This window comes from Bufo gargarizans, chromosome 4, assembly GCF_014858855.1.
Source record: "Bufo gargarizans isolate SCDJY-AF-19 chromosome 4, ASM1485885v1, whole genome shotgun sequence".
Classification (NCBI taxonomy): Eukaryota; Metazoa; Chordata; class Amphibia; order Anura; family Bufonidae; genus Bufo; species Bufo gargarizans.
The window spans coordinates 338,580,709-338,603,468 of record NC_058083.1 but is presented as its reverse complement, the minus strand read 5'-3'; the positions used below and the strand labels follow the sequence as shown (position 1 = coordinate 338,603,468).

General features: G+C 43.4%; 1 protein-coding gene across 3 annotated transcripts; it reads left to right on the top strand.

Annotated features, from left to right (window-relative positions):
- Positions 1–81: 81 nt before the first annotated feature.
- On the top strand, positions 82–22,411 carry LATS1 (large tumor suppressor kinase 1). Of its 3 annotated transcripts, none has more exons than XM_044290053.1 (8): positions 82–220; positions 3,629–4,111; positions 6,494–6,644; positions 8,690–10,173; positions 16,683–17,265; positions 17,765–17,947; positions 19,429–19,535; positions 21,430–22,411. In XM_044290053.1, the coding sequence occupies exons 2-8, from the start codon at positions 3,767–3,769 to the stop codon at positions 21,937–21,939; spliced, it is 3,363 nt and encodes a 1,120-aa protein (XP_044145988.1). In that variant the 5' UTR covers positions 82–220; positions 3,629–3,766; the 3' UTR covers positions 21,940–22,411. The 3 variants fall into 3 exon arrangements, with proteins under 3 accessions (XP_044145988.1, XP_044145990.1, XP_044145989.1); XM_044290054.1 differs by having other exon boundaries at positions 89–213; XM_044290055.1 differs by lacking the exons at positions 17,765–17,947; positions 19,429–19,535; positions 21,430–22,411 and adding an exon at positions 11,803–11,899 and having other exon boundaries at positions 16,683–16,819.
- Positions 22,412–22,760: the final 349 nt, after the last annotated feature.

Here is a 22,760-nt window from a genome sequence, read left to right as displayed (position 1 = left end):
GCCCACACTGTACAGGCTTCAAACTGGCACGTCCGACTCGGAAGCGTCAAAGACCCGACGCTGACGTCATGACGTGGTGGGCGGGGTTTGGGGGTGTCGGTGGATGACAGTGGGAGTAACCGGAGAAAGGAAAAAATAGCAACATCCGGGAACCTGGCAGGCACAGGAGCGAGGCGCAAAATGGCCGCCTGGAACTGAGCTAGATCTTCCGAGGTTTGTGGTGAGTGAGTGGGGTTAGTAGAGTAAAATAGCGATCGAGAGTTGCTGACGCGACGCAGGCGGCATCTGAGATGCTGCGCGGTCAGGGGCCTGGCAGAGGGGCATGTGTACCCAGGGCAGCGGCCTGCGCACCGAGTGCGGAGCTGTGTGGGGATAGATGTGGCCCGCACCGGAGTGTGCCGCCTTCCCTATCAGTCCGGACAGAACGGCCAATGTGATGTTACGCGGGAAGCTGCGCTCGCCGTTCCTCCGCCTGGAATGTGTGACACGCCCCTTAGTGGACGCCGAGCGCTTCGTATAACTTTATTGACAGCGAATGGAGGTGAACAGCGCACACTTCCAGAACAAAGAGCCCGAATCGCTGGGAACAGGGGCCAGAGGTTTAGACATGATGACTGCATAGATGTGGAAAGGCATACGAGGCAGTGACTGGAGGGCTGTCTGTCTCCTCTGTGCTCCCCACACATAAGTGGACAGTGTGGCCCTGCAGTGCTTGCCAGTGTTTAGTGTAAGGCGCTGTTCACATCATGGATCTGGACCTTTGTGCAAGCTGTTGGGATGCTGAAACCTGACAGATCTTATAGTGAATTGGGTGCAGTTTGTTATTGTCATTAGATGGCCCCAGTGCTTCCATCATCCACCCACAACCAAGCAGAACAACAGAAACCAAAGCGCTGGTGTGAACACTGCCTGAGCAGTAGTACAGAAGAGTGGAGACAGTCTTCTCTACTGCTTTGTTCACGTATGAGGGGGGAGAAGGCCCAGAAATAACAAAAACGGCATAAACACAATGTTGTTAAGTCATGATTTTATATCAAAGAGGCCCTGTCACCAGAAAATACAATGCGATCAGCAGGCAGCATGTTATAGTGCAGGAGCAGCTGAGCAGGTTGATATGTATAAAGAGGATCTGTCACCATGTAATCTGCAGGCAGCATGTTATAGTGCAGGAGCAGCTGAGCAGGTTGATATGTATAAAGAGGATCTGTCACCATGTAATCTGCAGGCAGCATGTTATAGAGCAGGAGGAGCTGAGCAGGTTGATATATATAAAGAGGATCTGTCACCATGTAATCTGCAGGCAGCATGTTATAGTGCAGGAGCAGCTGAGCAGGTTGATATGTATAAAGAGGATCTGTCACCATGTAATCTGCAGGCAGCATGTTATAGAGCAGGAGGAGCTGAGCAGGTTGATATATATAAAGAGGATCTGTCACCATGTAATCTGCAGGCAGCATGTTATAGAGCAGGAGGAGCTGAGCAGGTTGATATATATATAAAGAGGATCTGTCACCATGTAATCTGCAGGCAGCATGTTATAGAGCAAGAGTTGCTGAGCAGGTTGATATGTATAAAGAGGATCTGTCACCATGTAATCTGCAGGCAGCATGTTATAGAGCAGGAGGAGCTGAGCAGGTTGAGAGAGATATAAAGAGGATCTGGCAGCATGTAATCTGCAGGCAGCATGTTATAGAGCAGGAGGAGCTGAGCAGGTTGATATATATAAAGAGGATCTGTCACCATGTAATCTGCAGGCAGCATGTTATAGAGCAAGAGTTGCTGAGCAGGTTGATATGTATAAAGAGGATCTGTCACCATGTAATCTGCAGGCAGCATGTTATAGAGCAGGAGGAGCTGAGCAGGTTGAGAGATATATAAAGAGGATCTGGCAGCATGTAATCTGCAGGCAGCATGTTATAGAGCAGGAGGAGCTGAGCAGGTTGATATATATAAAGAGGATCTGTCACCATGTAATCTGCAGGCAGCATGTTATAGAGCAAGAGTTGCTGAGCAGGTTGATATGTATAAAGAGGATCTGTCACCATGTAATCTGCAGGCAGCATGTTATAGAGCAGGAGGAGCTGAGCAGGTTGAGATATATAAAGAGGATCTGTCACCATGTAATCTGCAGGCAGCATGTTATAGAGCAGGAGGAGCTGAGCAGGTTGATATATAGTATAAGAAAAGATTCCTTAAAACTTGTAATTTATACATTTATATCTCTGCTCTTTCTGAGCTTTAAATGGTTTGCCTCATCATGAGCAATGGGGGCATAATGGAGGATATGCCCCATTGTCCTATAGGTGCTGGTCCCGCACCTATATTGAAAACAGAGCCCCGCAATGTGGTGGCAGGAGTACTCTGGTCCGGCTCCCCATAGACGTGAATGCTTCTATGCAGGGCTCCGTTCTCGATATAGGTGCGGGACCCAGCAGTGGGACCCGCAACTATAAGACAATGGGAGCATATCCTAGCGATATGCCACCATTGTCCATTATGAGACAACCCCTTTAAGAGGGCCCACTCGGCTGTCAGTGGCTGATCGCATTATGTGTGTGTGATAAGACTCCCCTTGTGTACAGCTGAAATCAGAAAAAGAGATATAAATGTGTGCATTTCATGGTAACAGACAGAACTCTCAGCACAGCAGACTGCACATGGACCACTGAACTGTATGGTGTAATTGACACGTCCGGGCATCCAATACCACGGACTGTTTCTCATGACACATTGTCTCCAGCAATCACCAGGTCTGTGACTTATACAGACCTCACTGCATATAAAAACTTGTCTGTGTTGTGGCCACTTTTTGATGCTGAATCTCGTCCCGGTGCAGCTCAGTGCCTAGTATTGTTACCTTGTAGCACTGATGTTCTGGGTTTGAATTAGACCTGGGCAACATCTGGGTGCACTCCAAAACACATACTGGTAGGTTAAGTTGATGTTTAGATCGTCATCTGTCCCTGTGAGCCGCAATGCCGACAATCTTGGAATATGTTGTCGCTGTAGACATTTCTAAAATAATTTATAAAATGCTCAAACTGATCACTGACTAATAAAAAGTAATGTTGTAATATAAACTTTATTACTATGTGTCATCATTCTCTCCGGCTGACAATTAGCAGTGTGAGTGGTGGTATCAGAGCAGTACCACTACTAGTGCTCCGGCCTGCTCAAATGTAAGGATAGGTCATCGATATTACAGGTCCAGGGAACCCCTTAGGGTCCGCTCACACGGATCCGCTATGCACCCCCATAAAAATGCCTATTCTTAGATCGGCGGCGTGCTCCGGAAATGCGAACAGCATGCTGTGTGCTGTCCGCATCCATTCCTGCCCCATAGAAAATGAATGGGTCCACAATTTGCGGAACGGATGCGTACCCATTATTACGGACTTGTGAATGGAGTCTTAAGGCTACTTTCGCACTTGCTCTAGGAGGGTCCGGCCGCAGCACGGCAAGCAAGTGTGAAAGTAGCCTTAGCTGCATGGATGTGTGGTATTTATCATATGGAATACCACCATCCTGATTCTGCTGGTGCATTATTGCTAGTCTTGTATGATAATTTCTTGTAACCTGAACAAGATTTCACTAATTATATATTTATTTTTTTATTTTATTTTTTTAGCGGTGGACTTGACTGAAAGCTGTCGGCACTTGAAAGACCATCTTCCATTACAACCCATCCTATTCTTTCTACTTCATACAATTACACTTCAGTTTTGGCTTTGTCTCTGTAAGAAGTTCCATAGATACATGTGTTTTAATGAAGAGGGGGGAGAAACCAGAGGGCTACAGGCAAATGAGGCCTAAAACGTTCCCAGCAAGCAGTTGCCCAGGCAATAGCCGACAGATGCTTCTGGAAATACGTGAAAGCCTCCGCCATCTACCCAAACCATCGGACGCTGGCAAGACGGAGCAAGGGCCTACTAAGGCTGAAGATCCAAGGCAGGGTCGTAATCCTCCCAAGTTTGTCACTTATCACAAGGCTTTGGCTGAGATTCGTAACTCTTTGCAGCCTTTTGCCAACTCCACAAATGCTTCTCAGAGGGGTGGAAATGAAGTCAATCGGAAAATGCTCCATGACCTGCAGACTGCTGGGTTTGATGAGGTGAGACATCTAACATTCAAGCGTGTGTATCTAAGAAAAAAAACAGGCATATTTGCTCCAATATGCGAGGCTGGAATCATACATTTAGTTTTTGTGTCAGGTTTTGATGTCATTTTTCGAGCCAAAAGCGGATCCAAAAAGATGGAAAAGTCGCATCTCTCTTTTGTTTCCACTGCTATAATAACTGCATGTGTGATTTCAGCCCTAAAGTGATTGATTTCACCAGAAAGCAGGCAACTCTTGGAAAAGTAATGAAATACTACATAGTGACAGCGCTAATAGGGGAATAATGTTAAGTTTATGGATCCTTCCAAAATTGGCTTTTTTTTTTTTTGTTGGAGCTGGACTATCCCATTAGGGTACATGCACATGTGGATTTTGTTGCATTCACATACCAAAACCTACAGATTTTCCCCAGATTTCACCTTTTACATTGCAAACTGTGAAATTTGCACTGAAAATCCTCACAAATAATTGATATGCTGCAGTTTTCAAAATTTGTACTGCAGGTCAGTTTCTGTGCAGAAAATTTCCAAACTGTGTGGATTAGATTTAGAAAATCTCATCTATGTAGCCACTACTGTTACGCTGTACATTTTCCACATTAAATTGCAGACAGCAAAACACTTACATCCATGTGCATGAGCCCTTAGGGTACTTTCACACTTGCGTGTTTCATTTCCGGCACCGAGTTCCGTCCTAGGTGCTCTATACCGGAAAACTGATCAGTTTTATCCCCGTGTATTCTGAATGGAGAGCAATCCGTTCAGGATTTCTTCAGTTCAGTCATTTTGACTGATCAGGCAAAAGATAAAACCGCAGCATGCTACGGTTTTATCTCCGGCGGAAAAAAACTGAAGACTTGCCTGAATGCCGGATCTGGCATTTTCCCCCATAGGAATACTGGAATGCCACATCCGTTCTTCTGGTCTGCAGACCGGTAAAAATGGGAAAAAAGATACAAGACGGATCCGTCTGTCCGCATGACAAGCAGAGAGACGCATCCGTTCTTGCAATGCATTTGTGAGACGGAACTGCCCGCCGGATCACACTGCCGCAAGTGTGAAAGTAGCCTTATCCACAAGATATAGTAGATAAGTATGAAATTGGAGCGAGTGCGACCTATAGGACCCCCACTGATCACAAGAGCTGGGGTCACAAGCCCCAGTATGAATGGAGAGGCAGGTCCTGCATATCTGCTGCTTCTCCATTCCTTCTCTATGGCACTGCCAGTGATAGCATTGTATTGTACGGTGGATAGAAGATGTGGGAGCAGCGTTTGGTGGTGGACGCACCCCGGGAAACCCAGGGTCCTCCAGCCACAGCTCTTCCAGCTCCGTTCTCCTTGTAGGTGCTGGTCCCAGAGGTGGGTATCCTAGCTATATGCCCCCATTGTATGTGATAGGAATACCCCCTTTAAGCGCATCAGCACAGCTGCTTTTTTTTTTTTTGTCCAACCCTGTTTGTGTTCATTTCCTCGTCGGGAATGGCTCCTTTATTTTAAAGTGATTAATTCTTTAGATTACCACTTGAAATTTTAGTATAATCGTTAGAAATTTCATAAATTATAGTCATATTTAATAGTGTGCAGCAATACATCGTTCATTTTCTAATGATCGGACAAATCTGCCTGACAGAAAGGATATGGTGGCAACTACGGTAACCATATCCTGTGTAATCCTAAATCTGCCAGTCATTAGTGTAAATGCTCTAGTGTCAAACAAGCAAACAGGGCCAATTAACAATTATTCTTTCATGTGATCTGATGTCTTAATGCAAACGACTCGCCAAGTGCAAAAAAAATAAATAAATCTCATAGCAACCTTAGACTAACCTTAGGGAATTCCTCAAACTTACACTAGTGTTATGCTATTTGTTAGGCTACATTCACACAATAACTGCCATAAATGCCGCTTTACACATGCTGACTGGCCAGGCAATTATCGGGAACAAACAGGTCCTTCCTGATAACTGTCTGATCCTGAGCAAAGGTGAACCCTGATTCTGCTAGTTTTCTGCACTTTATCTCGGTTCAGAGGCACATGTATAGAATAATTTAGAATTCAGTCCTAGTGAGGTTATGTGGTTTACTATGACAATTATTCTAATTTGAGACGTAAAGGGAATGGTGCTTTAAGAACTACCCAAGTATACTTTAGGCCTCATACACTACTGTGTGCTGAGGTACGACACAGAACCGTACCTAGCATATTATTGCATTGGTGTTGGGAATGGAAACATAGAGGGAAACAGTCTAATGAATGGCATCTGATGGGGGAAACTAAGTTGTATGAAAATTCAGCAATATGCATATGAAGTGTTAAGATGTCACTTTTCTGTGCGTTTTTTCACTGCAGTTAATTCTAAATCTCTTCTTTCCAGGATATGGTGATCAGAGCTTTACAGCAGACGAATAGTCGCAGCATAGAAGCAGCGATTGAATATATCAGCAGGATGAGTTGTCAAGATTCATATAGGGAAACGCCTGTCGCTTCGGCAGGAAGATCGCACAACACTGGAATGATACCGTCAGGTAAATTGAGCTTTAGTGTACTATTCATTGCCTGCTCTTCCTGGAAGTGATTTCTCCATTGAAGTCAGTAGCACGCAAATGCCTGGGAAATTACTGCTGCTGTTCAAAGTCTTCACCATTTCCTAGAAAGCATGGAACTCTGTTTCTAGGTGTGAGCAGAGTTTTTACATATTCCAATTCCCGAAGCATGAGTTCACAGCACCGCTGTCTAATTCTCTTGTTCTGCCCTGTTAGAGGAGCTGAACAACAAAAATAATGGGAGTCCGCACATAACTGAAACAGAGCTGAACAGACTTATCTTTTATCCCTTATCTTCTGGCTAGGTCATCAGTACCTAAATGATGGGGTCCGACACCCGGGACACCCACTTATCAGCTGTTTGAGAGGGCACCAGCGCTCCTGTGAGCGCCGCAGTTTCAAATCAATAGGCCACAGCACACTTTTCAAATAATGGCAGGGGTGGGTGCACGTCCGGGTTGTGTTCTGTAGCTCCACCTCAAGAACTGTAGATATCACACAAATATTTAGACAGCACTCCGTGATGATGATAAATAGTGATTTATTTCATATTATTTCAGCCGGTGGTATATCAGTTGCGTGCAACGTTTCGGGCTAACATACGCCCTTCATCAGGCACTATTGAGACCACAGCAGGTATGCAGCCTGTGAGTGCCACAGGTATCTCGCTCAGCCCATTGACGTAAGTGGGGTCGAGCTGCAGTGCTCACAGGAGCGCTTGTGCCTTCTCAAACAGCTGATCAGCAGGGGTCGGACCCCCACCGATCAGATACTGATGACCTATCCAGAGGATAGGTTATTAGTATTAAAATCTAGGAAAACCCTTTTAAGTTTACCTATACATTTTTTATTTTTATTTTTTTTGTACACTAAAAATGGGATATAAAAGCAGGCACACCTGTAATGAAAAAAAAGTAAAACTTCTATTGCATGCAAAAGAAACCATCCCATAATAAGATACACAATAGTAATACATTGTATTATAATAACACATTACATCAGGCTAAATCTCTACAAAAAAGAACACACTATAGTGAGCAAACCTACCATCAAATATGACCCAAATAGGCAAAAAGCTTTTAAATACACCAAGAAACATATTGTATGAAGAAAAAAAGTTGCAGAGAAGGTGTAATGGCAACGCTCCCGTTGCTCCTAGAGACTCGTTTGCATGTAATTTTTCCTCAGCATTGCAGGCACATATAAATATGGGACCAACACCTACAGCTGCTGGGCACAAATGCAACAGGTCAGCCAGTTTCATAGGTACAAATCTGCTGACAAATACCATTTAAGTAGTCAAACAACCCTGTTAAATGCCACTGGAATTACACAAGAGCAAATGCAGAAAATGGAGAAAAAATCCAGTAGCAGACTTCATGTTGACATGTGCCCCATGATCAATATACTTCCAGGGGGTTTCATAGACTGACCTTTTAGCATTGTCACGTACCAGGCCCCGTTGGAGAAATTTGAATGGCACTTCTACTGAATAAAGCTGTTGGTTCTGTTCAAATGTAATGCCATGGTTTCTGTTATTACAGGATCCATTATGGACGTGGTCAGTTATTATTTTTTTCCATGTGGACTTCTTATATTTGTGTGAACATATGCATGTAATAAATTTAAAGGGGCTGTTCACCTTCAAGGACCCTTTCTGCCAGAATCCCCCTTGTCGGCGGACCTTGGGTATCCCCACTTCCTTGCTGTGCTATCTGCGGGTCACGTGGCCACTGCAGCCAGTCATTGGTACATCAGCCAAGCCAAATTGGATGTTGACACATAAGGACCCTAGGAAGGCAATGGCGGACCAGTAGAGCTGGAGGGGAACAAGGTAGTCTGCTTCCATCCACAGGTCCAGTGGCTGGATGTAAAGGTGAACAACCTCTTTAATGCAGGCGGCATAAAGCTTATAGCATCTTCATAAATGGCGATTAGCTAGGGCTTTGAAAGGTGCTCAAGTAAATGTTAGCTAATGCGTTCATTTGTCATGTAATGTCCAGTAGTAACATATTTTCATTTTGCAGGTAGTATTCAGCATTCTGTTAATCGCCGGCAAAGCTGGAAAGGGTCAAAGGAGTCCTTGGTTCCCTCAAGACACATATCACCTTTGTCTGACAGTGTTGTTTATGGGCCATCAGAAATTCAGAGTACACAAACTGATATGGGAAGGCCTTTATCTGGTTCAGGCCTTCCATCATTTACCCAGGCACTTCCAGTAAATGGCCAGAGAGTCAATCCTCCACCTCCACCACAAGTAAGAAGTGTTACTCCACCACCGCAACCGCCACCCAGAGGTACAGCTCCATCCCCACAGTCCTGGGAACCAAACTCGCAGACAAAGCGGTACTCTGCTAACATGGATTTTGTTATTTCCCGCATTTCTCCAGTTCCACCTGGAGGTTGGCAGGAGGGGTATCCACCTCCAAATATGAACTCTGCACAAGTAATTAACCCACAGTCTCAAGCACAGAGACCTATGAATCCTGTACCAGTAGGAAGACAGCCCATCATAATGCAGACATCTAGCACCAGCAAATTTGGTTATTCTGGGAGGCCTGGCATGCAGAACGGTAATGGACAATCTGAATTCATAACACACCAAGTGAATAATAATGTGGGGAGGAACCAGCCGCCACCTTATCCTATGTCAAATGGTCCAAACAGCACAACATTGCAGATGCAAGGAAGTAATGGACCGATGTCTCCCTCTGCTTATAATAATGGAAATCTTCCCTCATCTATGCTAGTACCAAACCGAAATAGCCACAACTTGGAAATGTACAACCTAGGCATTCCTGCTCATCCAACTTCATGGCCCCAGTCCTCCTCCACCCAGTCCCCCCAAGGAAATCATGACATGTCATCATGGCAAAATAACATTCCTGTACGGTCCAATTCTTTCAATAATCCAATGGGCGTTCGCCAGGGGCACCCTGCTAATACGCAGCCATCTGCCACCACTGTGACTGCAATCACTCCTGCTCCTATACAGCAACCTGTGAAGAGCATGCGGGTGTTAAAACCAGAACTTCAAACTGCCCTGGCACCAGCACATCCATCTTGGATGACACAGGGTGTACAGCCTGGACACTACTCAGAAGTAGCTGCACACAGCAATCCTTTGCTGCCACCACAACCAGAAGCACCAAATTACCAGGGGCCCCCGCCACCATACCCAAAGCACTTACTACAGCAAAACGCAACTGGTTACGAGGCAGGATTGAAGTCAGGCAAAGAAGATCCATCGGTGTCTTCCAGTGTCCAAGACGAAGGTGATAAAAACATTGAAACTATTGTTGAAACCACAGAAAAAGAAAAGAAACAGATCACAACATCACCAGTGCCTGTACGGAAAAATAAGCGGGATGAAGAGAGGAGGGAGTCTCGCATCCAGATCTATTCATCTCAAGCATTTAAGTTCTTCATGGAACAACATGTGGAAAACATCCTAAAATCCCACCATCAGCGACTGCACCGAAAGAAGCAGCTGGAAAATGAAATGTGCCGGGTAAGAATGCGAGTGCTATGTCACCATAGATTAAAGAGGTTCCCATCAGATAATATGGCATATTGCTAGGATGTTTTTATTTACAGTAAAGGATTGACCTCTGGGACCACCGCTGATCTGCAGTGCTGCTGACCTGTTGCTATGCACGGAACTGCAAGTTGGCGCTATTCAAGTCTTGAACAGACGCCTTCCCATCTGGCATTGTTGAATAGACGTCAGCAATGCAAGATGGGAACTGTAGACTGCTACCCATATGGGCTGCTGCACCGTTGAGGAGCACCTCGGGGGCAATAGTGTGAAAGAAAAGGTAATTCTAAGGCCCCTTTCACACGGGCGAGTTGAACGCATTGCACCCACACTGAATCAGGACCCATTCATTTCTATGGGGCTGTTTACATGAGCGGTGATTTTCACGTATCACTTGTGCATTGCGTGAAAATCGCAGCAAGCTCTATTTTGTGTGTTTTTCACGCAACGCAGGCCCCATAGAAGTAAATGGGGCTGCGTGAAAATCTCAAGCATCTGCAAGCAAGTGCGGATGAGGTGCGATTTTCACGCACGGTTGCTAGGAGACGATCGGGATGGAGACCGGATCTTTATTATTTTCCCTTATAACATTCTGAATACAGAATGCATAGTACAATAGCGCTGGAGGGGTTAAAAAAAATCAAAAAATAATTTAACTCGCATTAATCCACTTGATCGCCCAGCCTGGCTTCTCTTCTGTGTTCTTGTTTGCTGTGTGCAGGAAAAGGACCTGTGGTGACGTCACTCCACTCATCACATGGTCCGTCACATGATCTTTTACCATGGTGATGCATCATGTGATGACCGGAGTGACGTCACCACAGGTCCTTTTCCTGCACACAGCAAATAAGAAGACAGGGCTGCGCGAGCAAGTGGATTAAGGTGAGTTAAACCATTTTATTTTTAACCCCTCCAGTGCTATTGTACTATGCATTCTGTATTATTTTCCCTTATAACATGGTTATAAGGGAAAATAATAGCAATGTACAGAACACCGATCCCAAGCCCGAACTTCTGTGAAGAAGTTCGGGTTTGGGTACCAAACATGCCGATTTTTCTTACGCGAGTGCAAAACGCATTACAATGTTTTGCACTTGCGCGGAAAAATCGTGCATGTTCCCGCAACACACCCGCACCTTTTCCCGCAACGCCCGTGTGATAGAGGCCTAAATGTTTAAGGTGCAGTTTTAAGGCCCCCTAAGTACGTCGGGATCAGCTGACAATCGAATTTGTATGAGGAGTTCCTGACTCTCCTCCCCCAACTCCCCTCTCTCTGGGGGAGAGAAGGATCAGGTGCATTGGATTTTAATACCTGACTCTTCTTGTTCTCCCACGAGATAAGCCACAGCCAGAGGGGTCTGATAAATCACCAGGAGGGAGTTTATTGTCCTTACACTGAAATTGATAGAACTTTCTGTAGCTGACATTAGACATGTTATTCCTGGTAGACTGTCTACATATTCAGATTTGGTTAGTAAGAACATCATCTTGTCTATGCGAATGAAAGAGGTACAGGTTATACATATTGTAGAGTTATTGCATCTTATTTAACTTTTCTTTGCTGATTTCGCTACATTTTCTTCTGAATGTTTCTTCTCTTAGATGTTCTATATCTCTCCTCCTTTTCCCCACTCACTAACAGATGGTTTAAACAGTTAAGGTTGGAGCTTGGCTGAGCTCTTCAAGCCTCCATTACTGGGTAGGCAAGTAAATGTCGGCACTGTGGTGCTGTGTTACCTATAGCATGATCTTCCTAGGCTGCTGCATGTGCATCCTATGTGGTAATGATGTGAGCATGAGGCTGACCATGTCATAGACTCCTGCACATTAACCTCTCGACTTAAAGACAGTTTTGTATGCTTGCAGTTCATTTACTTCACACAACCATGTAACAACTACTCATTTTGTATGCCATATGTTTCTGAATTTTATGAGACGTTTTTTCTTCACTTTTTTTCCATTTTAGTTATTTGGTGTTTAATTCTTTTTGGTCAGACAGCAGTGCTTGAAATGTTGTTGATTATGGCTAACATGAATCTGTTCATAAGGCAAGCATGGCTACCACAGAAATCTGTTTCCGGCACAGCTAGTCACTTTCTATTGTCAGCTCGGCAGTAATAGATTGAACTACTCCTTTAAGGGAAAGTTTAGCAGTTTTGTGACTGCATTGTATCAGTTCCTCACAATTTTCAAGGTATTTACTCAAATGGGAGACCTAATTAAGGAGTTTCCCTGTTATCATTTATTACCCATTCTGATGACGAGCATAGAGAGGACTTGCTGCTTGCTTGCTAGTTGTTAGAAAGTTGCCTCTGCAACTACTTCATCTAGCGTGCAGTGCATCCACCTACACCCAATGACACATTGCGTGGGAGCTGATTCCTGGACAGCACTTTTAAAGGTGTTTTCCAGGTTCTGAATATTAAAGGGGAACTAAAGCCAGAATACAAACCTAAAACAAAAACAACCCACAAAACTTAACATAACCTGCTTCTGTGTTATTTTATATCTGCTCTTGTTTCGTTAGATAACACAATTACAGACCATGAAAAAAGAAAAGCAGTGCAGCCATGTCTACTACCCCTCCTTATGCCCCCCTCATGCTAGTGCAGATGAGCCAGGAAGTATAGAAGGAGGGGGCTGGGTTTAGCGTGGTGTGGCTATTTTGTTGGAAGGAAATTCCTAGTTACTAATAGTACAAATAGATGTGGTTACCACAATTTAGAGCTGTAATTGACTGCAGAAAACTAAATTTACCAAAATAAACCCCACTCCCTATTCCTAAATAGTGCCATAGCCAGGCATATTTCCCTTTTAACGTCCCTGAAAAAGCTGGCTTACCACCACGTGGAGCTGTAATAGTCTACAGAATTCTAAATCTACCAAGAAAAATCCAAACAAACATAACCAAGACTGTGTTTTGTAATGACAGTCAGTGAGAGAAAATTCTATCAAATCAGATCTTCCTCTGTAGTCATAGTCGTTATCACTCAAGCATGTAAGGGTGTTCACATCACGTTTTTGTCTTATGATGTTTTTTCACATGACGTATACATTAAATGGCTGTTTCAGATGGATGTTATATTTTGACATCCGCTGAGGATTCTAGAAAAATGGACCGTTGTCAGGACTACAACTCTTATCATGTCCAGGTTATCATTATGGGGTATCTGTGACCATTACATGGAGAAAAATATGAGAACAGAACTGTCCCAGAATTTCTAGGATGTTTTTATAGGCTATCAGACGACATTACAGGGAGTAAGAATAAGGAAAGCACTACGACTCCTAGTATTTGACAACTTAGAGCAGGGGTGCACAACCATTTTTGGTCTGGGGGCCGCATTGTAACATCGCTCTATTTTAAGGGGCCGCAAATAAAAAAATGTTGATTGGCGCTCATCTGCCTATTACACAAGCCAGTGCAAAGTGACTGGGGAGGAGTGATCGCTGCCACAGTCGTGCTGCAGATAATCGAACATCTTTCATCCTGATAAAATATGCAAATCAGCCAACAAATGAGCAATTCCTTGTTCCCAGTAATTGTCCCAAATATCGTGCTGCAGCATAACCCCTGAAACCGAAGAGTTATACTTACTTGCTCCCCGCCTCTCTGGTTCTCCGCTGTTTGCAACTGGCAGTGCATGGACATGGTCATACACCACTCCAGACAATGACTGGCTTAGGCGGTGATGTGGACACAAGCAGCGTGTCACTGCTGAAGCCAGTCATTGACTGGAGCCGTGCAAGTGACCATGGCCATGCACTGACAGGTGTAAACAGAGCAGGAACCGGAAGATGGAGGCAGCGGGGGCAGTGCAGAGGACCAGAGCGGAGTGGAGCAGGTAATTATGAATTTTCGATTTCAGAGGCCATGCTGCTGGAACTTGTTAAAAATCATTTTTTACCAGAAAAGTGGCGACATTTCCTTCCATCCTGCCTCCGATTTATGAATCAGCATTTTCCTTCACTGCAGAGGACGGAGCTTACTGGTTACTACCATCTCCTGCCAATCCAGTTATAGGCGTCCTGCAGTAACCAGTAAGCACATTACCTTGCTAGTGGGGAAGGTGCCTATTGGTTAACGCTTGAATGACCAGGCCTGAAAAGGCCTTAATGACCAGACACTTTTTTGTGATTTAGCGCACGTGGTGGTTCATATGGTTGTAACTATCTTACTTGTTGGACTACCAAAATAATTTTTGCAACAATTTTTATTTGGGTGAAACTGTACAAAACGTTTTTAAATATTTTTTTTTTTAAATATAGCTCCTTATTCTTTAAATATGCAAACTGACACCAAAATAAATTATTATAATTAGTTCTCTATTTTGTGAAGGCCGTTTTGCTATATAATATGAAAAGTTTCACGTGAATGGGGGGGGTAATGGTGACGGTTTTGATTGGTGTGGGTGTTTTTTCTTTTATGTATCTTTTTTTTCTGTTACATAATATGTCCCACAAGAGGTCATAAAAAGACTTTGGGGCACACTGTCCCTTTTTTAAATTTTCCACTTTTTCAAAAAAAGACTGTGGTGGGACAGTGAACACTCTTTTATTAAGCACTTTTTCCTTTTTATTAAATTTTTTAATTTATTTAGTTTTCACATTTTTTTAATCATTTTTAACTTTTTTTAAATATATTTTTACCACATAATTTGTCCCCAAGAGGTCAATGAAAGACCTTTGGGAGACAATAAGTGAATTTTTTTTTGTACTATTACCACTATAACTGGAGCATCCAAAGGAGCCCCAGTTACAGGGAAACCAGCCTGCTGCAGAGGCTTTGTACCAGGGCAGCGCTGCTCTGTTCCCGAGACACCCAGCGATCACATGATCGCTGGGTCCACACTGCAGAGTGCTCAAGGAGGAGAAGGCAGAAGCGCTAATAAAGCGCTTCTGTCTTCTCCTCGGCTTCCCCGCTCTCACTTATAGCCGGGGACCCTTTCTGCTCCTGCTACAGTGCAGGAGCAAAACCTGTGATCCATCTGTGCGGCACTCTGTGCAGAAGCACAGCTGATTGCAGGATCAGCTTTGTTTCTGCCCAGCAGGCCGGGGGCCGCAAACCATGGCTCTGGGGGCCGCATGCGGCCCCCGGGCCGCAGGTTGTGCACCCCTGACTTAGAGGGAAACACTGACCTCTCACAGACACACAGCAGAGGAGCACTACCCACGTTGTGATGTCATACAGGTCCTTGACTGCTTCTCTGCACTGCTGAGCTCTTTCTCATTGGGTAAATGGGTGAAATGAAATTGGCTGGAGTGGTATAAGTAAGTTGAAAAGGCAGAAGTTTTTAAAGTGTGGGAGATAGAGTGTCTGTGGGGTACAAGGTCAGGGACCCCTAGGCAGGCAGGTCGATCTGTGGGCATTTCAATGTGGCTGGTTAAGCCTTGCCCCCCCCCCCCCCCCCCCTCATGAACTTCCTGTTCAGTGTGTGTGTGTCACGTCGGGGACGTTAATCTAGTCGTTCTGTAGTCGGGGGGAGGACTAGGGGAAAGATAAAGGGGGAGATTTATCAAACTGGTGTAAAGTAGAACTGGCTTAGTTGCCCATAGCAACCAATCTGATTCCACCTTTCAGTTTTCACAGCCAATTCTACTTTACACCAGTAAAAAAATTACTTTTATATATAACATATAAATATATATTTTATATATTTTTTTTTTTAGGGTTTAGTTACCCCTTAATGACTTACCCTAGAGATCAAAATTATATTGGTTTGACTCTTGGTATCTCCACCAATAAGCTGGCTGAATGAGGCCAACTACCTGCATGCTATCTTCTCAGTAACAGTGATGCCGGATGTTGTAGTTAATCCAGTTCAAGGAACATTAAATGTTTTACGGCCTCTTCAATGTCCCAAGCACAGTCCTCTGTACAGTATAGCGGCTGTGCTTGGTGCACTTCTAATTCACATGAATGAGACAACGGTTGTGACATTGCAGGCCAAAGAGGAGACTGCAGGGCTTGTATGAGCGCTACGACCTCTCAAACAGCTAATCAGCGGTTGCCAGGAGTCAGAAATGGACCTATCCTGAGACCCCCGGAAAATCCCTTTAAATCAGGCATGTCCAAACTGCGGCCCTCCAGCTGTTGCAAAACTACATCTCCCAGCATGCCATAATAGCTGTAAGCTATCCACGCATGCTGTGAGTTGTAGTTTTGCAACAGCTGGAGGGCCGCAGTTTGGACATGGCTGCTTTAAATAAATAACCCTTTGAATTCAGTAGATAATGTTAGCAAAACCTTTGACTCTGGCTTGTATCCTTTACCAGATACTAATATTAGATAGCCCAGATATGTTGACCCTTTAATGAAGCTTTCTTTGGTAGTCATGCTGCATCATCATAGAATATTGTGGAATATCACTGGAATATTGTGGAAACTGCTAAAGCCGGCTTTTATAATGACATTCGTTATGTTATCTTGGAATATGTACCTAATCATTCTATGATATTCTCATATTGTTTCTTTTCCATAGGTGGGTTTGTCGCCAGATGCCCAAGATCAAATGAGGAAAATGCTGTGTCAGAAGGAGTCTAACTACATCCGACTTAAAAGGGCCAAAATGGATAAATCCATGTTTGTAAAAATCAAAACTTTGGGAATTGGTGCCTTTGGAGAAGTCTGCTTAGCCAGAAAGACAGATACCAATGCTTTGTATGCAATGAAAACTTTACGTAAGAAGGATGTGTTATTACGCAACCAAGTAGCCCATGTCAAGGCTGAGCGAGACATCTTGGCAGAGGCAGATAATGAGTGGGTCGTGCGACTCTACTATTCCTTCCAGGACAGAGACAACCTGTACTTTGTCATGGATTACATTCCAGGTGGGGATATGATGAGCCTCCTTATCCGCAAAGAGGTTTTCCCTGAAGATTTGGCTCGGTTTTACATAGCAGAGCTCACCTGCGCAGTAGAAAGTGTTCATAAAATGGGCTTCATTCACCGTGACATCAAACCTGACAATATCCTTATCGATCGCGATGGGCACATTAAACTCACCGATTTCGGCCTGTGTACGGGATTTCGATGGACGCATGACTCAAAGTACTATCAGAGTGGTAAGGATTAAGCATGGCCTGTTAAAATATACATTGATTTGGACATATGCACATATTTTATAGTGGTACAGGGATCCTCTCCAAAGAGTGTCTTACTGTTGGGGTCCATGCACATTTGGTTATTACATAAACACCATAAATTTCAATGGACACAATGTAATGCTTCATGTCCCCCACAGGAAAGATGATTTAAAAGGCGGTGGTAATGGCTGATATGAGAAGGTGACCGCGAAAGGGACAACCACTTAAAAATATTCAGTAAAAATCGAAAAGGTGCAAAATTCATGGATATATGGCATAGAATGTGTACAGAGGGTGCACTATAGTGTAAAGATGTAATACGTTATCCTTTCATACCTATAAAGGAATTAGACCAGGTTTTGGAAATTTATGGCATATCTTGGCAACGTCTTGTGATTTTTATATGTTGACAGTCCTGATTATTGGTGGTTGGTTGTGTAATCTCTAATTCTACTTTTTATTCTTTGTTCTGGTATAGGTGAACACCTGCGACAAGACAGCATGGATTTTAGCAGTGAATGGGGTGACCCAGCAAATTGTAGATGCAGTGATAGGCCTAAGCCTCTTGAGTGGCGAGCAGCAAAACAACATCAGCGCTGCTTAGCGCACTCTCTGGTGGGCACCCCTAACTACATTGCACCAGAGGTCCTGTTGCGCACAGGTAAAGAGAGAGAGTCTCTCAAAGCCTAAAATGTAAAGCCTTTTCAAATGCACATTCATCCTTGTTAACACTTTGTCTGCCACCTTCTGGTACAGATAGTTGTGCAGATCCTTCCTATAAAATGTGGAGTTCTCACTTTTGAAAGTGAATTAATGCAGTAAAGTTTCACAGCCTCACGCATTCTTTTCTGTAGCCTTAGAGGCTATAGGCACTTATTTTTTTTATTTTTATAATTGTGTTCTAGTCATTTTGAGCAAACATTTTTTTTCATTGGTCTTTAGTAAAACTTTTCAACAATTCTATTCTATAGCTTTCTGTTTCAGTGCATTTGCAGACCAGCAGAATCTCTGCTTCACACTAAATTGGAGAACTGCTCTGTTGGCTGCATCTCAGGTTTACTTATCACCTGAGCGCTTGCGCGGTCTCCCATCTATGTGCTGCCATCTGCCTCATGGCAAGAACTGCACATGCGCCAGCTTTAAAAACTTAACTGGCACATGTGCAGTTCTTTCCATGAGGCTGATGCCAGTGAGTGCTCAGGCGGAGAAGCTAGGAGGGGACTTGAGAACGCAAATATAGACCAATTGAAAAAACATGTTTTAACCCAAAATGAGTAGAATGTAATAATAATTCCCAAAGGTGTCCGTGGTCTGTAAGATAAAGTTAATGGAGTTGTACAAAGTTATAACCTTTATACCCTATCACTAGGATACAGGATAAGTATCTGATCAGTAGGGGTCTAACTGCCTGGACCCCTCTTTGCGAGAATGGGGTCCTGTATTTCCATATGAATGGAGTGTCATTTCGAGCATGCATGCTGCCACTCCACTCATTCTCTTTGGGTCTGGTGGAATCCCATAGAGGATGACCCCTACCGATCAGATACTTATCACCTATCCTGTGTATGGATAGTATTGTGGGACAACCCCTTTTGAAGGGTTGTCACCTTTTAGATATTGATGACTTATTCTCTGGAACCCCCACCAATCAGATGAATGAGTGGTGAGATTCAGTAAGCCAGGACTGCTACACATTGGATGAAGCCTTCTGTTTTGGGTTCTGTCCACAGTTATTTTTCCGGTGCTGGAAGCTGCCGCCGATTTGGTGGGCATGATGGGTGTTGGACCCCACATATCTGATATTCAGGATCTTTCCGTACTGTAGTTCATCAATATCTAAAAGATGGAAAACCTCTTAAAGCTATCCATTTGGTAGAGTGGAACAAAATAATTGATCTGCTTCATGTACATTTAACCTCTGTCTGTCACATATAGTTGGTAGAGGTTCCAGAAGATCTTATAATGTCTAAGTCATAAATATTTATGGTGGGAAACACCTCTTTAACTTCTCAGTACAGCTGCATGTGGATCAGTGCTACAATGTTCTGAACATTACCAAAAGCGTTTCTTTTATACATTGTGCAAAATTATGGAGCCAAGTGGAATAATGTTTTTGGTTTTTTTTTTTCCCCAAAATGGTAGGATATACACAGCTTTGTGATTGGTGGAGTGTTGGAGTCATACTTTATGAAATGCTTGTTGGGAAAGCTCCTTTCCATGCAGGGTCACCACTGGAAACACAAATGAAGGTAAGATGAAAAAGAGTTATCATTGTAGATCTGAGTTGTAAGATGCTTCTATTACTTTAAAGGGGTATTTTGGTTATATCAAGTTCTTGATAGGGGATAACAGATTGGAGGTCTGACCTAAGGTTGGGCAATTGCGCTGCTCCATTAAGTTCTGCTGCTGGAAATGATAGTTCTATGCGGTTGGACCTCCCACCAATTCAGTAGTAGTGGATAGGGGAATTGCACTTGTGTGAATCAGGCCCTAGTAACATTCTGGAAAGCTGTACTTAAAGGGAACCTGTCACCTGGATTTTATGTATAGAGCTGAGGACATGGGTTGCTAGATGGCCGCTAGCACATCCGCAATACCCAGTCCCCATAGCTCTGTGTGCTTTTATTGTGTAAAAAACAAAACAATTTTATACATATGCAAATTAACCTGAGAAGAGTCCAGCGTGAAGGAGCCCAGCACCTCCCCACATACTCAGAATCTCCTCCTTGCTCCCCGGCATCAGAAAGCTAGAGCACCGTAATCTTGCAATACGCGAGCTAGAGCATACGCAGTGTCGTCATAGCGTTCCTTCCCTGTGCTGACATCGGCCTCGGGGAACGAACTGCGCATGCGCTAGCTCGCGCATCACAAGATTACGGCTCTCTAGCTTTCTGATGTCGGGGAGCAAGGAGGAGATTCGGAGGATGCGAGGCGGTGCTGGGCTCCTTCACGCTGGACTCCTCTCCGGTTAATTTGCATATGTATCAAATTTTTATTTCTATTTTTTACACAATAAAAGCACACAGAACTATGGGGACTGGGTATTGCGGATGTGCTAGCGGCCATCTAGAAATCCATGTCATCTGCCCTCTGCACAAAATCCTGGTGACAGGTTCCCTTTAAGATGTTTTTTTGCCCCCTGGAGCCCCCCAGCTGCGCACATTGATCTGTGAGAGGATGCAATCGATCTCTACTTAAACCAGATAAGTGATTAGATAGATTCTGGTCAAATATTCAATGTGGTCTTTATTTATAAGTTCAGTGTAGCCATCTCTATACTGTGGTGTCATAATAAGTGCCTTACCTGGTCACAGATTGTTGCAGGTCTGGGGCGCTCCAGTTATCTTTTTCGGTTATTGGCCATTTATCTTTTACTTTCTATTACCATACTAATACTGGTGGTCCCCTGATGAACCTTGTTTATTTAATAGGGGAAACGCGTTGGGACAATGTATGGTGTGTCAGATAAGTGATAGGGTGTTATAAGGACAGGCTAGCTGAGGCACGTGGACAGAGTGCATCTACCATCAAGGTGTATCTCTGGGCTGAGGATAGGGACAGGAAGTCTTGATTTTCACCTGTTTAATCCTTGTTTTCTGACAGCTGCTTTTTTTTTTTTTTTTTATTAAGCTAGATTGAAAGTCAAGTTTTAGGAAGTTGCCCTCAGTGACCATTATTTTTGATTTAGCAACTGCCTTGTTGTATACCTTTATTATTCAGTGACTAGAAAAGCTGCACTTAAGACATAGAAATGAATAAAGTGAACGATATTCAGCCCAAAATAAAGTGTGCCACAACAATGGTATACTGATGGGATGTCGGAATTGCCCAATTAGGTGCCAGATCAGATTTAATCCTGTAATATTGGCACATGTGTGCACCAAACTGTCCCCTTTGTTACTGTCAGTTCAGGTCATTAGATCCACAGTTATGCTGGGACTTGCGGCCATGAAATGCCCAAGTAAAACTGACCTTACTTGAAACTGTTTCTTTTGTTTTTAATAAATTGTGAGTGTTTTTCTGTAACAGAATAATCACAATTATTTTCGTTCATTTGTTTGCATAGATGTACTTTTTACACCCTGACCCAAAGACAGATATTGTTGTTAAAAATGTATTTACGCTCTTATTTATTCCTTTAAGGTAATAAAATGGCAAACAACGCTCCATATCCCTCCTCAAGCCAATCTCTCACCAGAAGCTTCAGATTTAATTGTGAAGCTCTGCCGAGGCCCTGAAGATCGCTTGGGCAAGAATGGCGTTGATGAGATTAAAGCGCACCCTTTCTTTAAGAGCATAGACTTCTCTAGTGACTTGCGTCAACAACCAGCCCTGTATATTCCCACAATTACTCATTCCACAGACACTTCCAACTTTGACCCTGTAGATCCAGACAAACTCTGGAACGATGAAGACAAAGATGGAAATAAAAATGACACCCTGAATGGGTGGTATAAAAATGGCAAACATCCTGAGCATGCATTTTATGAGTTCACTTTCCGGAGATTCTTTGACGATAATGGACACCCATACAACTATCCTAAGCCTTTTGAATATGACTGTGATGATACAGAGGGGGATGGCTACCAACAATCTGATGCAGAAGGCCGCGGTGGGAAGAGACCTCCAAACAGGCACTTGGTATATGTATAAATAAGCCACAAAGGGATTCGAGGAATCGCTCATATTATCTGTGGTTTGTTTCTAATGGTTTGAAGCGAAGCTTGGTTCCGCTACGTTGGAAACCTTAAAAACCTTGGAGGAGTGCGCTTATTGTGTGGCCTCTAGTGCTATAGCACTACTGGTCAAATTCTAATCTTAACCAGAGATTTATTTAAGCAGTTATTGCTGCTGCTCAATATTTTAGAGTGATGCTGGAATTCATCCCCGCTGAATTTTAAATATAAAAAGGACTTCTTTTTTTTTTCTTATCACAGCACCTTGTTTTTACACTTTTATGTGTTTTTCAGATTACCCTTTCTATGTTTTATTGGGCACACGCTATAGTTCTTCAGAATGGACTGGGAGGTTTAATTTAATTTTAAGCTGTAAAAGTACAAGTTTTGCAAGACAATGAGGGACATTTATATAAAAAAAAAGTTCATTAAAAGTCTCATAATGGTTATATATCAATTTATGTATTTATGTAATTTCAAGTATTTATAAAACCTCATAAAAAAGAATATTCAAATTGACGCGTGAGACCTCTGGATCCCGTGGAGAGCATTGGCGAGAAAGTATGGGTTAGATACATCATTTATGTTCAGAAATCTACCAAAAGCAGCCACTTGGGAATAGAAAGTATTAAAGGTTATGGAATATTTATTAACGATGGCTTGGTTCTGCCTTTGTCGCAAAATTTTGGTTGTACCTTGGGCTGTTTATTCTGAAATGCTTTCTTGACTTCATCTTGATGATTTGTTCTGCTCAAAACTTTTCCAGTAGTCAGAGATTATTCAATTTAAGAACGTTAA